This window comes from Metopolophium dirhodum, chromosome 6 (genome assembly GCF_019925205.1).
Source record: "Metopolophium dirhodum isolate CAU chromosome 6, ASM1992520v1, whole genome shotgun sequence".
Classification (NCBI taxonomy): domain Eukaryota; kingdom Metazoa; phylum Arthropoda; class Insecta; order Hemiptera; family Aphididae; genus Metopolophium; species Metopolophium dirhodum.
Window position 1 is genome coordinate 16,699,085 of NC_083565.1, and position 18,223 is coordinate 16,717,307.

General features: G+C 30.3%; 2 protein-coding genes and 1 long non-coding RNA gene across 3 annotated transcripts; 2 read left to right on the top strand and 1 right to left on the bottom strand.

The window, feature by feature from the left end:
• Window positions 1-823: 823 nt before the first annotated feature.
• LOC132946564 (uncharacterized) lies at window positions 824-4,727 on the bottom strand. Its single transcript, XR_009664738.1, has 3 exons — window positions 3,565-4,727; window positions 2,961-3,473; window positions 824-2,896 (listed from the first exon to the last, which is right to left on the bottom strand). It is a non-coding gene; the product is annotated as an uncharacterized LOC132946564 (long non-coding RNA).
• An 8,104-nt stretch (window positions 4,728-12,831) lies between these two features.
• Window positions 12,832-16,675, top strand: LOC132947512 (uncharacterized). The gene is made up of 8 exons (XM_061017819.1): window positions 12,832-13,081; window positions 13,312-15,308; window positions 15,371-15,611; window positions 15,669-15,779; window positions 15,838-16,148; window positions 16,221-16,353; window positions 16,416-16,543; window positions 16,655-16,675. Exons 1-8 carry the CDS (start codon window positions 12,832-12,834, stop codon window positions 16,673-16,675), a joined length of 3,192 nt encoding a protein of 1,063 aa, XP_060873802.1.
• Window positions 16,676-16,677: 2 nt separating this feature from the next.
• LOC132946178 (uncharacterized) lies at window positions 16,678-17,342 on the top strand. The gene is made up of 2 exons (XM_061016037.1): window positions 16,678-16,759; window positions 16,822-17,342. Exons 1-2 carry the CDS (start codon window positions 16,687-16,689, stop codon window positions 17,340-17,342), a joined length of 594 nt encoding a protein of 197 aa, XP_060872020.1. The 5' UTR covers window positions 16,678-16,686.
• The last annotated feature ends 881 nt before the right edge of the window (window positions 17,343-18,223 follow it).

Below are 18,223 nucleotides of genomic sequence, written 5' to 3' on the forward strand. Positions count from 1 at the left end.
TTATTTGAAAAAGTATTGACTTTTTTCAAAATTTTTTTTTTTCAAAATTGTAGATTTACGCTGTTCTAGAATTGAATATTTTTTTATATTTTTCACCCTTATATTTATTAGGTAAACCACCATCAACTTTTGATTTTCAAATGGTAACCTATACTTAAAATTTCATAATTGAATAAAACTATTTTTTTCATTAATTATTACGTTCAAATTTTCATTTTTCGTTAATCCGTTGATGAGATATTGTTCCTCAAAGTTGGGTGGTTTTGGGAGGTAGTTATTGTGTGTAAATGTGTTATACCTCGTCATTAGATATTATCTCTACTAGGATTTTTATTTCCCAGGGTTAAAAGATATTACACTTTTCAAATCAGTTCATAAAGTACTTAGAGCCCCTAAATGTATTTTATTATGCCGATTTTTCAGGGAGTCACATAGTTTTACCCCACGAAGGTGATTGCGGCACTGGTCATTGGTCGTAATAATTATTATCAATTATAAAGACCAGAAGTTATAAGTAATAAATTCGATATCGTTCGACCCAAGATATAGCGGTGATTATCTTTGTACCTGATAGCTGATAATACCTACATACAATAACAGACGATCATATTATTGGGTATACGTATACCTAGCTAATTGGACTGCTTCTGTTTGTAGATTTGATCAAGATTTAATCTCTATTCTATGCCGACTACAACACACCATAGAGTAACATACGGAAATACAGAATTATTTTAGTCCATAAGTTGTCCATGGTTTATCACTCTTATAATCTAAGACCGTGATCATTACAACTGTCTATCATAAAGAAAATACAGTGTTACCAGTATGTGTATTTACAAAATAAATAGTAGCAGTAACTTACTGTTAATTTATGTCACAAATAAAATCCTGTTTTTGTTACTCAATTAGACAGTCTGTACTACAGTTGCAACAACTAGATTACTGATAATAAAACTTCTAAAATTATTAAAAATCTGTATTTCAATGATAAATGTATACAATAACAATTAATAATAAATGTATAAATTATGATATAATGGACCATAATATTAACAATAAATTAACTTAATTTTTTTTTTATACATATTTTAATAATATACATATAACTGTGTATAGCTTTGGTAGATTTAACTAATACAAAATAATGTGTTAATTATTATTATACATTTAATATTTATATTTTCTACTGTTTACCATATGGATACTATAAACATGTAAATACCAGAATACCTATGAGGATTTAATATTTTTAATAATAATTTTTTTTTTTTGAACAAATCAAATATTGTACCTCTTCTTATACATATAAAATATCATTTAGGCACATGCACATCGAATAAAGAAGTTTGACAAGTACATAACACTAGGGTCTGTGAGAATTTAACATTTTAACTTTTTTTATAGTCCCGAAGAATCAAGATAAAAATTAATTTTACACATAATATAACACTAATTGTACAGTGGTATTAAAATTACAATTTATTACAAATCTGGAAATACAATACCAACATAAATTTAAATAATATTTTCAACAAGTTAACATTATATAATACCTAATAAATATAACTCTGAACTAATTTAATATTAGGTATAAACAACTTTTTTTTATGTTTACAATTTCAATTTAATGCATTTACAATTCCAAATCAAATATTAGTATAATATAAATAATTCGCCATAGGTCACTTCAATAGTTGTAATATACTTGGTAGGACTAGGTCTTTTTGACCAATCACATGAATTTAATCAATAGGTAGGTATTTAAATAATAATGATATACATGCAAATACATAAGGCACTAATAAACTTAAATAATTATAAAAAAAATCATATTCTCAATGTCATGAACAGGGTTTGAGACCATTGTCACAGAAGGGTCTTTAGCACGCCAAGCTCTAATTTAGCACCCCTTGTTTTTTTAGATTTAACTATCATTATTATAGTGAAATGCCATCAATTTAATGTTTTTAAAATATGAAATATTATAGCACCCCACATTTTAGAGTGTTCTTTTTAACACATTTTAAATTTTTTAATGTATATTTTCTACTTTAATATGATGCAAGTGATAACCACTAACAAAAACTAGGGAGAGAATAACCATTTTTTAGATTGCTTAATTTTGATTATTTAAATGTTTGATTTGATGATTTTAGGTTCTGTTTAGCCCTGAACCCTGTTCACGACCGAATTTCTCACATTTTATACTGATATTATCGTGAACCATTAAACAATTTTACTTTAATAAGCCCAGGACTATGAAAAATCTATTTCAAAATGATGATACAGTTTAATCAAAATGTTCGTTTTGCAGTTATGCAAAATATGAGTAAAGATAAAACATGTATTCAAAAAATTAAAACAAACTTTTCAATCACCCCAGACTTAGTAAAATTTAAAAATGGTGTTAATAATATTCTTATTTGAATTTAGTACTAATTATTATTTAATGACAACACCAATCATTGACAAAAGTAATTAAGTATTTATCATTATACAATGTAATACTAATATCATTAAAAAAAATATATGTATATTAATAATAATACATTTATATTTTTTTAAATACTTTACATTGAGCATTTATACTATTGTTAACGTAATAACTGAAAAATAATTATAAATCACATACCTATTTTATTTTTATTTAAATTCTTTATTTGATTTACACAATCTACATATTATATTGTGTGTATTAAACACAACATACATTATTTTATCTTTTGATTTGTAATGATTGATGTTGTCACCTCATTTAAATTAATTAAAATATCATACAAAGTACAAAACATTAACATTCACAACATTTTTAGTTTCAATACACATCATTTGTAATATGTATGCACTTAGTCCAGCTACATTTTTCCCACTTCTTTGCAATTGTCTTGAATATCTAAAAAATTGAATTTTCAATATAATAATTTAATAATATTACAATTAAAAATATTTATACATACTTTATTTTGTTCTGTAGTCTGTTGAAATATTTAAATCCAATATGTGAAAAATTATTTTTATTTTTCACAGTTACCATTTTAAAATGTAATTAAACATAGCAGTATGAATATAATTTTAACATACAGGATCTTCTGAATTGTGTGTCATAGGTAGCTGATTCCATTATGGCATATTTAAATTAGGTAAAATTACCTATGTGAAACTGATTTTGAATCATCACATATTATGTAGATAAATAATTTTCTATTCACTTTTAGTTTAGGAACTAAAAAGTGGAGATTTTGATATAACATTTGTAGAGTAGGTATAGACTTTCATGAAAAACCCAGTGTCCAGCTGAGTATTGTAATGACTAATTTTAAATAATATGGAAATATTATCACAATATTTCTGTGTTGTCATATTATGCCACTTCATTGTATAACAACTCATGTATTATCCAGTAAGTACCAGTGTTCCTTGGTTAGGTATACATTTGAACAAAAATAGTGTATTATGTATAAATGATTAAACTGAAATCAAAATGTCTAAAGTTAATGACATACTCATTGTATTATTTATTTTAATTTTGGCCACTACCAACTAGTAAAACTTAGTACTTACCAATAAATTGTACAAATGTAATCACCAAGCATCTAATTCAAGTGTAATAAGTAAATTTAGGTACTTATATGATTGATAAAGTATTAAATTATTAAATAAAATACGTAAAATACAATATGTGGTGAATAAGACAATAATTATATTATATTATACAAGAACTAATAGGTATTTCAAAAATAAAATACCTACGACCACGAGTCACGATTAAATTAGGTCCGAGTTATTATCTTAACCATTTGTCTACTAACGGATTGTTATGTGATTAACGCTAACCCAGTATTAGGTATACTTCCATATCATGTAACCACGGAACCACGATATCAGCGCAGAGCACTATAAACATAGTAGATGATAGTAGGTACTATCTAGTATCTGTTATTACCTAATCGCAAATCCACCATAGATATTATAAGATATATGCGCATATCAGTCTAATCACTAATCAGACAACAATCACGTATCGTTGTGTCCGTTGTCACAAATTGTCGGTACTCCATACTTAATAGGTATTTAATGGGGTCGAGGGAATTACACGCGAGTATGCGCAAGTGACACTAATGGTCCAATTACTTAAAATATGACATTATGACAATAAGTTATCAATTATCATTACCTTGGGTTCGAACGATATAGGATTTAAAACTTTTAACTTCTGGTTTTTATAATCGATAAGAATTATTATGACCAGTGACGAAATCACCTTTAGTGGGGCGAACGGCGGACACCCAGCCAAATGGATATTATACAATACATTTAGGGGCACAACTCAACCTTACTGCACCTACTTGAATTGATTTTAAAATGTAATATCTTTAGCCCCGGGGCATACAAATCCTAATAACTGCGGTATTTACTGACGAGGTATAACACATTTACTGTACACACACCCAACTACCTCCCAAAACCACCCAACTTTGAGGAGCAATATCTCATCAACGGATTAACGAAAAATGAAAATTTGAACGTAATAATTAATGAAAAAAATAGTTTTATTAAATTATGAAATTTTAAGTATAGGTTACCATTTGAAAATCAAAAGTTGATAGTGGTTTACCTAATAAATATAAGGGTGAAAAATATAAAAAAAATATTCAATTCTAGAACAGCATAAATCTACAATTTTGAAAAAAAAAAATTTTGAAAAAAGTCAATACTTTTTCAAATAATGAGTGTTGTTTGATAAAAGAATCACCCTGTATAATATATTATGATCGATGAAAATCAGTGACCACTAAAAAGGGTAGGAAACCCGTAAAAACACTTAATATTTACTACAGTTGTGGGTTCACATATTGCATATACACGCATAATAAGACGAAAGGGGTTGAATAAATAAACGAGGCGAACATATGGGGTCCCAAAAATTCAAATGGTTTTTGGTAGTCACGTCTCAGATGAGCGCTACGTCCGGGAAAGGTGTTAATAATGAATTATTTATATGTTCTCCTTTTTTTATTATTACTATTATTATTATTATTATTTCGTCTGCACAATACACCCTTACAACCTTTGTGCATAAATGACTACGTAACTATTGTGAAGAGAAAAAAAAACTTTAATCCAAATTAATTGTCTGCATGGTTATAAAACGAATGACTAAGTTACCTGTGCGGTTTTTTTTAAGTTTAATTCTTAGAATTTAACAATACGACAATATATAAGCGTGTACACAATTTAAAATATATAAAATCGCTATTATAACCTACTTACCAATGGTATATAATATTTAGGTACGTAAAAACACTGTTATAATATAATATATGTCCTGATAAATTTGAAAGTATGTATTGGATTATCTAGAGACCGTATTTTCATTAAAACCTATATATAATAACTTATTAAATAAACTTTTGCGTAAAACTATAGTGACTACATGTCAAATTGTCAACTACTTCGTGAGAATAGAAATCAGTTTATATACCAATATTGTAAAAATATTAAGTTTTTAAAGTCTTCAACCACAAACTACAGTACACGTGATAAAATACATTATAATATTATATACAAATTAATCTGAACACAAAAAAAAGGAATTAATTTCAGTATCTATATAGTGGCAATGAGGGATAATCAAAAATATTGAAATATCGAAAAGTGGAATAAAATAATCTTTAATAGTATTATGTTTGTCAAAAAACCGTGGGATTAGTTGACATAGGTAATAAACGTGTTGAATTTTACATACACTTGAACCATACAGACACCATGTTTTCCATGCGTTATTTTTTTGTTTTTTTTTTTCGAAATAAAAGAATATACTTATTGTGTTGAACGCATATTAATATATTATATTTACGAATTTACATTATAGGTAGGGGTACGATATACTATTGTGCAACGAATAATTAAAATCCTTATTGGAACTATATATCATAAAACACAGGACAAGCTCACGCATTTGGTGAATACATACAAAATATTATAATGTACCATATAATAATTATATAGGTAAATAACTATATAATAGTATATAATAGGTACATTATAATTCAATAATAATGACATGTTTTTCAGCAGCAGATCGTGTGATCACACATAACTTCCTACGATTAATTTTTATATTTTGTAGGTAGATAGGCACCTAAACACAACAATATACATTATTATATTGTCGAATCAATGCCCAAAATACAGCGTTGACCTCGGCAACACGGCGGTGGCGACAACAATCGTAATTTTGATTTCAAACAATGGTATAGTAAAACAGCACCACATCTACACTCACCACACACATGATATGATGATTATTACAAGTTATAAGTTAGGTATAACTGTGTAACGTATATTATATACGTGTTTATGTTTTATCCGATAGCGTTAAATAATAATGGCCGTTTGGGTATAATTTTAGTGTAGGAAAAATGGAAAACAAATTATATGAGCTCGCACAATGTATTATAGGAAGGACATACCTATATATATATATAAGCGGTAAATTAACCCGCCAAAATAACATTTGCGTCACGACGTATAATACAGGTATACCTACCTACGTATCGAATTTATACCACATTTACGTTACCCGGACAATATTATATGTATAGAGAAAATGACACGGCGGTAATGACAATTTTCGTAAAATATACCACATTACAATTATTATATAGTATACATATTATATATAAACATGTAATTCGTATAAGTACATACTATCGAACTTTTGCAAGTCCAATGTAATGTTCTCCTCTGTAGCTCATCTGAACGTCCCACGGGCCACGGGTGATAAAATATATTATATTATATTTTTTTATTATTAGTATAAATGTATGCGTATCTCATCATATGTGCGCATGTCCATAGGGACGTGTGCGTATTATATTGGTATATAATAAATGTATACTCAAATGCACATTGTATGTTAACAAAACTATATAAAAACAGCCACGCGCCCTCACGCCATTACGCAAAATAATATCATATACGTCACTCTCCGGTCAGTATAATATTATTCATTATTTAAATTATATTTGTAGGTACATTGTATTTTATTACGTTCAATTTTAATTGTGTATTAAGATGTATTTATATATAAATATAGAGCAAAATCCTTTTAAAACGTATGGCATGGCAGTAGATATACGAGATATTTTCTCATATAATATCTTCAACCCGAACCTTAAATAAAACGACATTAAAATAATTCAGCTATCAAATACATGTACATTTTAACTATGGAAAAAAATAGGTAATTTATCATACGTTTGTCGATATAATAACACGGCGTGTTAAAAATAATAATTGGTTACTTAATGTAGCCTTGATTATTGTAATGTTATTTTTCGTTATTTCTTATAACTTGCAACGCATCATGTTCTTTATTGTATAATTAGGTATACCATAGTTCTACTACTATGAACAATTTTATACAGGTATCTAATAGTAAAATAAAGTGTAAAACTGAAAAATTTAGTTGTTTAAATTCAGGGTTTTTTTTTTAACTTACAATATCGTAATATTAGGTTAGTAAGTACACTGTATATAAGAGGCATGCATTTATTTTTGTTTTCAAATATATATACAATCTGTACGACTTTACCCTGGGGTACAATAGGAGTATGATGATATTTTACAGTGACATTGAAATGCTTGTTAGAAGAAGGCAGAAGCCACCCAGTAGAGACACTTTCTGACATCGATATTAAAAATAAATAAACAACACCTAATTAAATTATAGTATTAAATAATAACAATATTATATACTTTAGTAATCAGGGTCCGGGGATACCTATATTATATTAGTGTATTAAACGTATTAAAACTTATAGACTTTATAACTTTAATGAGACGTTGGTATTGACGTAAAATAATACAAAATATATGCAATAAGAACGAAAAATGATGAAAAAAACATAGTTTTTAAAAATAAAAAGCGCCTAAGTAGGTAATATATATAGTATATCATAAAAAGTAACAACAAAATAAAACATCCAAATAAGATATTTTTTTAAATCAATACAATAAAAATACTGTAGGTAACCTACTCAAAGCATTCTAATATTCAATATTTCTGTTCACATACACACATACCTAATCAGGTGTAGTTCTAGTGCTATACATACGAGAATTGCGGCGATTGAAAAATGAATAAATGTTTATAAATTGCCAGGATAAACCTATATCATTAAAACAACCACAACTTGTGTTATACTATTATTCATAATTGAACGCTCTAGAGAGTTTTAAATCTAGTTTTAATAGAATATTTTGTGACTTAATAGAGTTTTACAATTTAATGCCTTAAATATTATTACACATGGTACAAAAATTAAATGCAATTTGCTGCTTTTGTAATTATATGTTATAAACTATAATATAATATAATGTATAATCATATTCAATTATTCAAATATATATATACATATATATTCGTAAAATACCTATATAGTTAAATAATGTAATTAAATGAATAACATTTGGAATTTTATAATAAACCGCAATATTTACGACGTATTTTTGTTAAGTCATCATTACTTATTAGTTATTAGAACTACCTATCTATGTACATGAATACATCTATTTATTATCGTATATTATGGACAACGCGTCTCATTTACTCAACAGCAGTAGATAATAAATATAGGTTTAAATATACATATAACATATGCTCGAGTAGTTTTTTAGTTTAAATATATAAATAATAATAATAGTACATGGCGTACAGGTACCATCACATAAAGAAAACCTAAAAGAATAATTTGTTTGTTATTACATAATTAACTTTGCAAATATTATTCACGCATATTTTAATAATCCATTTTTTATAGTATATACAATGTGATAATACAATATATAAGTACACATCTCCAACATTGTTATCTACAAATAACGTAATACTGTTAATTATTATATTACTATATATACCTACACGCTCACAGGAGAAAACTTAACACAGTTTTTCTGTTTGTATTATTAATTACACGCATACAATTATTATTCGACCATCGTGTAGCAATAACCCAGATCCGGCAGATCCTACTGTAAGGTACCTAGGTATATTACATAAAAGAAAATTTATATTATTAAAATTTATACTATAAACATATATTATTACGCATATGGCATATATTATATATAATATACAAGGTGTACACTGTGCATACATTGCAATTAAAATTATTGTAATGATTAATAAATATAATGTAATAATTTGCTTTTATTAACTCTTGCGAAAACCTAAACGGTCGAACGATCATCAGACATTTTGTAGTTTGCATATTATGCATAGGTAGGTAGGTACCTATATTTTGAAGAATTATTAAAACACGTAACACCGCCGGCTGCGTATTATATTATATTATATTATTATATACTTTTTCTTTTTCTTTTTAAAGGCTGTATAAGGGTTTGCTTTAGATTCTGTTTTATTTATTGAGTTTCTATTTATTATATGTCTATTAGATGGGAAACGGCCTTTTAAAAAAAGTTGTAAATCAGTTATAGTCCTGCGTAATGTAGGATGGTATCTGTATTCAGTTACGTGCTTAACGATATGAACGAATTTTCAACGCAACTTAACATGGCCATAAAATCGTTCCACTGTCGTATTTTTACATAAAAACCACATAACGGTAATGTGGTATATGGTGGAGAAATAAAAACTGGCTGAAAGTTCAGTAATAAAAATAACAATAATTTAATTACGTGAATTCAATAAAAAAAGTTCAAAAAACAGAGAAAAACATGATCAAGCTAATTTATATAATATTGTATAATATAGGCCCTAGCTCCACTATTATATAGCGTCAACACTTACCATGATCGAAAGTATAGTGTACCAATATGACAAAAAATTTGTAGAAAGTCCCTACAAAAAGGTAATTTCAAACGAAAAATAAAATATGACAATAAAATGATCTTGTTCTGCCGAATATTATATTATAACTGGTATGTAATTTCAGGAATTACTGTCTTAAAAATGTTACGTGGTTAATGGGTATGTAAAAATATAATATTATTGTATGCGTTATTAAACGCCATAAATACATCAGGGCTGGTTTGTATGTGTAGTTAAAATTGTATAATACATATGAATATCCAATATTTGGTCAGCATTTTTATTTCATTCGCTCATAAAACATCTATGATGTGACTTTAGGCTAAAATTGTTTATAATTTTCAGTAGTTAATAAAAACTAACGAAGAATCTTGAATTAAATTATCAAAACCTACCTATGAATTTTAAACTAAAGCTTAATTTCAAATTCTCGTGATTTTTAAAAAATCTGAACTTGGATTGCTTATAAAAAAAACCGTTACTGTATGTTTTTCCATATTTTTTAACTGCCGTATAAAAATTACAGTTACGAGAAGCTTTGTATTTAATTTTCCTGCTGTTTTACTCACAAATAAACATTTCATCATGAAAAAAGTTACCTTTACAACATACTAAGAATAATCTGAACTTAGATACTAATGTATAGTTAAAAAAGAAAAGAAAATGTTTTTAAATGTGGGTTTGTTTTATACACAGCTTAAAGTTATGTTATGCTAAATCATAATAAGTCGATATTCAAATAAATTATTTTGTTTTGAACGTAATGTACACTATATAGCTTCCAAATGTTTTATCTTTAACCATTTAAAAAAATATTTGGTATAGCAGGAAGTTCCCCGAGTATTTTTTTTATTGAATTGTTGATTGATGAGAGTTTTTATACAGAAATGTATTGAATGTAATTAAGTGAATAATTATCGTACAATGAAAATTATTGCTAAATAGTTGTGCTTAGAATCTAAATTAGATGTTATAAACATACCTATATATATACGTAAATTTAATAACTTTGGTTTCTGGTTATTATGATTAACCTTATTATTGCCTTGACACGAAAAAAACAGTGACGGTTTGAAAACGACGATTTATCGATGACATTGGGTGGCAGACAGGTATAGAATATTGTATAAAGTGTTGCGAATAATGATGGAAAAATTACAATAAACATAAATATATTATATATTTATCATTATTTAGGTACTATTATAATAGTTAGTATGTTGTATATAGAAAAATAAGTCAATTATTGAGACGACAATTGTAGCAGTGGACTTGTTGTCGATTAACTTGAGTGAAAACATGTGTCACCTTGCTGCTTTCAAAATAGGTACATGTCTTATATGCCAGGTAGCTTACCGACATAATAATAATATATAGTAATAGACATATTATAAGTATAGCCTATACCAGGGATCAAGGGACGGGCAACTCAATGCTAACAGATAGCCAGTAGTATAAAATAGAGAGTACTGATGGCTGATCAAATGATCAATATGATCCTTGGCTGATCAAATGATCCCTGATTCCTGATCCCGGATTCCTGATCCTTGCCGCCCGCTGAGCCCGCCGCCCGGCCGCTCACGTGTGCGACATGAATTTCCCCCCCCCCCCCCCACCTTCATATCTCATCACTCATCCCACCGCCCGCACCCTTATCCTCATCCCGCTGCTTGCGTACGTGCGTTACTTATATTATTGTTATCACACGTTATCATATTTTATCACATGTTAACGTATATTATCACTGATATCATATAATTTTCCGTTGTCGTGAAAAAAACTGCAAAATAACCGCCCGGGATTCGAACCCGGACCCACCAGCTCCAACGCGAATTAATTACCAATAGGCCACCCCGACCACTTGAGTACTAGATGTTATTTTTACCCATTTAACTTTATAAATAAATATAAAAATATTTAAACCGCAGTATACTGGTCATATTATAATATCATTAGGATACTTATAACTTGCAGCTGCGTACACAAATAATATCGATGAATACACCATATAGGAGACATTAAGTAGGCATTAGTGAATAACCGTTATTAAGTCTAATAATTGTCGCAGGTATTGACACGTCAATCAAATAAATACAACAATATATTGCCATTAGATAAAATGCCATTAGGATTATTCGATATTCGCACGACTCGTGTCGCCAGGATGTGATATACTTATTGATATTAAAATAAACATTTATTACACTAAAGGTTTTATTTAATGAATGTTAAGATATTAATATATATTATTCACCGGCTCCGTTCTTAATAGCCGCCTCTCACCATTGTCACCACTAAGCGGTAGACATTAGTGTCAACTATATAGCCACCATATGATGTCTATACAATATACATCCGTTCACTAACAAAATCGTATACTCTTAATATACCCATTAGATGATATCCGTAATTAAAGAAGAATACATTAGTGAATAACCGATATTAAGTCTAATAATTGTCGCAGGTATTGACACGTCAATCAAATAAATACAACAATATATTGCCATTAGATAAAATGCCATTAGGATTATTCGATATTCGCACGACTCGTGTCGCCAGGATGTGATATACTTATTGATATTAAAATACCTATTTTAGTGAAAAACACATTATTGTCCGATATTAGTACCTTCTGCCGGACGTAGTCTAATATCAATTAAGTATCAATACCCCTACTACCTATTCAAATTCGTCTTTATATATTCTGAAAGAGCCAACAGTTCTTCAGTACGTTAGTAACCGTTGTACACGTATACGCTCCGTCTCTAAAAAATTTAGTGAGTTTAAAATTTTTACAAGTGTTTAAACATTTTATTATTTTTCTCTTCGTTTTCATTTTAAATATGTTTAAATGCGAGCAGTGCCCGTCGGTTTTCACACGTAAAGTTAATTTGACAGCTCACCAAAAAAAGCATGACGGAGTTCGTTTTCCATGTACTGTTTGTGCGTCAACATTCACTCTCAAAACCAACTTGAACAAACACATGAAAAATATGCATGGTATCGTACCAGCTCATCGTCAACCCTATGCGCAGCTCAACCAACCGGTTGCATCGATCGATGTTCAACCAGTACGACAGAGTGTCATAAAGTTCGCGCCACGCGTTGCTCCACAGGGAGGCATACAGATTGTCCCTCAAATTTTCGCCCCCAATATCCCGGTCGGTGGCTCAAACATGGTGTCTGAGGACGAGAATCACATGGCAGAAATGGACGAATATGAGAAACAGGACGCTATTACAGGTTGGTTTAATTTTAAAATATTTTTATATATATATTGTATTATTGTAACACCAGTTGTCAGGCTGTTTGGTGGATTTTTTAATATTCTTATAAGACATACCATTTTTATTTAAATACTTATTAAAAACGGAACATTTTTATTTTGGAAACTTAAATTTAAAATACTCGTTAGTTTTTACATGGTAGTATGATAGAACATATATTAATTTTTTTTTTTTTTTCTGTTAAAGATTACGTTATGGTTACAAACGGGGGTAAACGTGTTTCCACTGCCAATACCGTATCGGCTGTTAGGGCTAAAAAGACGCGGATGAGTCTCGTGCAGTCACCAGACTTCGTCGAAATTTCGTCGTCGGGTGGTAGGAAAATTGTATGGTACTATGTTCGAAATTTCAATAAAAATGAAAAATATACGGACTTTCTCAACTCACACGAAGCAGCTCTATGCAAATTATTGGAAACGCGTGTCCAGGAGGGCCCTATCAAATTTAATTTGAAACTTGAAGGGACTTATAGCCGACCTAACGTTGAAAACTCGTCAGAGAATAGGGCGTTCAAGACCTCAGCAATAGAAGTTTTTTTGGAAACCGATGTCAAACAGGTCGTGGAGGCGTCATATATAAAGTTGTTGGGTGAAGAAGAGGTATACCGGGGTAGAGGTAGCGGTTTCAGACTGGACACTATCGATGGGTTATTGTTGGCTATATATAAATATACACCTATGAGTGCCTCGTCTTATATCGAGTTACCTAAATCTATTGAGGGGAGACGTGCTACCATTAACCCGCAAAACACTGATCAGCAATGTTTCAAGTGGGCCATTCTCGCGAGACATGTGACAGGACTTGCCCCGGGGCGTGTCGAGGGAAATTATAGACAGCAAGAGGGGAGATATAATTTTGATGGTATCACCTTCCCGACACCTATGGCGGATATAAAGATTTTTGAGAAGAATAACCGGGGTGTCTCTGTAAACGTGTATGGTCTCAGTCTTAAAACCAAAAATCAAAAATTTCCAAAATACGAGGTGTTTCCGTTACGCGTTGCTGACGATGAGAAACCAAAACATTTTGACCTGTTGTTCATCAGTAACGCTAGCGGGGCACATTATGTATATATTTCGAATTTCTCGAGGCTCGTATCCCCGCAGAAGAATAGACATAACGGTCAACAATTTTTTTGTAAACGTTGTTTTATCAGTTTTGATAAACAAAGCTTAAAATATAAACTGAACGGAGAGGCGGCCCTAGAAAAACATAAGTTAATTTGCGGTTCACATAAACCCATCTTACCTGAGATGCCTAAAGCGGGGGAATGTACAAAGTTTGAGGCCTGGAGGAGCACACAGAGACACCCCATTGTAATATACGCGGACTTCGAGGCCTTGCTAGTCAAGGTTGACGAGAAGAAAGGTGTAAACACGGCAATTGTACAGAGACATGAGGCTATGAGTTATGGGTTCGTAGTTAAGGCGAGTGACGATGTCCCACTCGAGCTATTAACCGAGCACGGTATAACTACAGACCCGGTAATATACAGAGGCAGCGAGGATCGACCGGACGTGGCTTCTCATTTTGTCGAGGCAATAGTTGAAATTAGTAGAAAGATAGAGACCCTTTTGAAGACGAATACCCCCACAATTATGAGTGATGAGCAAGAAAAAACACACCAAGAGTGTACAACATGTAATTTATGTAAGTGCAATATAGTGGGGGATGATAAAGTTAGAGATCATGATCATTTATCGGGCAAATTTAGGCAAACTCTATGTTCTAAGTGTAATTTAGCATTACAGCAACCTAAATTTGTACCGGTATTTTTCCATAATCTGTCAAACTATGACTCACACTATATAATTTCTCAACTGGGTTTCGACACAAACTCGATTACCGTTATACCGAACAGTGAGGAGAAATATATATCTTTCTCTAAATATATAAGTAGTAAGTTCGCTGTTCGGTTTATCGATACGTTCCGGTTTATGGCGACAAGCTTGGAGAAATTAGCCGCGAACATGATTACACCATTATTCGAAAATTTCCGTGAGACAGCAAAACATTTTGCCATGGAAAAATTGCCACTTGTAACTCGTAAGGGGGTATACCCTTACGAGTATACAGATAGTTGGGATAAATTGAATATCGATAGAATACCGCGGAAGAGGGACTTTTATAGCACGTTGACGGAGTCAGGGATAACGGAGTACGATTATGAACATGCTAAGGAGGTATATTATCAACTTTCTAGATGTGTTTAGATGTATTAATTTTTTTTTTTTGTATATTCCAGGTATGGACTCAGTTTGAATGTAAGACACTGGGGGATTACAGTGATCTTTATTTGAAAGTCGACGTGTTGTTATTGACTGATGTATTTGAAAACTTTAGAGATTTGTGTATGAAGACATATAATCTAGACGCGGCTCATTATTTTACTGCCCCAGGTTTAAGTTTTGATGCCTGTCTAAAGTATACTGAGAAGAAGTTGGAGCTGTTGACCGATTACGATATGTTATTAATGTTTGAGAAAGGTTAGTACATCATTATTATTTTATATTGTACATATCATTCATATTTTTACATTATAGGTATTCGTGGTGGATTGGTTCAGGCGAGTATGAGGTATGCTAAGGCAAATAACAAGAAGGTACCGAGGTACGACAAGTCAAAGTCGAAATCGTGGTTAGTGTATCAGGATTGTAAGTATATGTTATTTATATATATATATATATTTTAAACCTTATAACTAAACCCTAGGTAACAATTTGTATGGATGGGCCATGTCGCAGTACATGCCCTATGGTGGTTTTAAATGGGTTAAGCCAGAGTTGGAAGGTTTGAATGATTTAACTCCAACCTCGGATATAGGTAGAGTCTATGAGGTTGACATTTCATACCCGTGTAAACTTCACGACAGGCATAATGACTTACCATTCTTACCCGAAAACAGTATACCTAAAGGATCCAAGGTACGAAAACTCATGGCGACTTTCGAGGATAAAAAAAACTATATCGTGCACTATCGGAGCCTCCAGCAGGCTATAGCCAATGGTTTAATAGTTGAAAAAGTAAATATTTTTATTTTATAATATTTTTATTACAGATTAATTACACATTATTATTTATATATTATTGTATAGGTGCACAGAGTTTTAGAGTTTAATCAGTCGGATTGGCTTGCCAAATACATCAATTTGAACACGGAGTTACGAAAGAAAGCTAAGAACGAATTTGAGAAGGATTTTTTCAAGCTAATGAATAACGCTGTATTTGGTAGGTTAATTAATTTAGTATAAATTAACTTTTTTTAAACTTTTATTTAATTATATTTTCAGGTAAAACTATGGAATCAAAGAGGAAACAGATAAAAATGGAGCTTGTATCATCTGAACAGAGGTTGCAAAAACTCATAAATAAATCTATATTCAAACATTGTATAGAATATACAGAGACGTTGACAGGTGTAGCATTAGAGAATTTGGAAATCAAATTTGATAAACCTATATATATTGGTAAATATAATTTTGACTTTGTATAATATTGCATTTACTAACACATTTATTATTTTGTATAGGATTTGCAGTACTGGACATAAGTAAGACGTTGATGTATGATTATCATTATAATGTCATGAAGAGGCATTATAATGATAATATTAAGCTAATGTACACTGACACGGGTAATTATTTAAAAATTATCATCATAATGTATTATGTTCTTATTTTATATCAATACTTTTAGATTCACTGGTGTATCTTATCGAAACCGAAGATTTTTATGATGATGTGAGGAATAATCCTATCTTGCTGGATAGACTGGACACGTCAGACTTACACCCTAACCATCCGTGTCATACGACTCTACGGAAAAAGGTACCAGGATTTTTTTCCGACGAGACAAAGGGGTATATAATGACGGAGTTTTGTGCCTTGAGAGCCAAGTCCTATGCATATAATATTTATGCTGGGGAAGAGGACGAGCAGAAAGATAAAGATGACAGAGTAGGAGGGGAAAACATAAAGGCGAAGGGTATCCGCGGGCATGCGGTTAAGAACCACATGTCACTTGCGGATCATGTAAAGTGTTTGTTCAGTGATGAAAGTCTCGATAAATATACAGAAAATGTCTCCATACGCTCCTTTAAACATCAGCTCATGACGATAAATACGAGAAAGCTAACTTACAACAACTATGATGATAAGAGAGTTATCCTAGAAGACAAAATCCACACCTTGGCTCACGGACATTACTCAATAAAGTAAATTTAAAAATAAAATTTTTTTTTACTTATATATATATATATATATATTTTATAGGAAAGATGAACCCGAGGACGAATGGTCAGAGCTTGAAGATGAGGTAGATGATCGAGGACTGAAATGGAACGATGAGGAAAAAGATTTTATGAGAGAGCTTCTCCGTCATATTGTAAATTAATTTTGATTTTAAATGTATATATTTTCTGTCATTTAGTTTTATTGCAACTAACTTATAAATAACTGATTAGTTTTGTTATATTTTTTTTAATTTGTAAATACCATGTATATTTTGTTATTGTAAATATCACTCGAATAATTTATATATATATATATATATTAATGTAAGGTTACCTTTGTAAAAAAAAAAAAAAAAAACAATGTTAAAATATAATATTATGTTTATTAAATAAAATGTACATACATTCATAATTTTAAGAATTATTTATAAACCATTTTCTTATAGCAAAAACTTTATAAAATGTACATTGTTTAGGATTAAATTCCATATGAAAAATACAACAAGGAAGAGTTTCATCATCGCATATTTGATCCAAGCGAGGGCAGCCTATGTCTTCAATGTTGATGAGTGCGACGTGAGGTATATACTCCATAAGAACTTGTTTTTTCTGTTCGCCTTTGACGTATATGCATCTGAATTTTAATGAATTCAATATTCTTCCGACTTCTTCATACTCGACATCACCATATTCCAAGGATAGTTGATGATAGTTACGTTCCAGCCACTTGTTGGTTTTACGACTTTTGTTATCCTCCATGGATTTTGAGCAATCTTTTGGTTTTCAGTAATAATATCGTCGAAAATAAATACGGAGTTTGGTAAAGCTTTCTCAGGTTCAATAACTTGCTCGTTTTCATAGAACGTA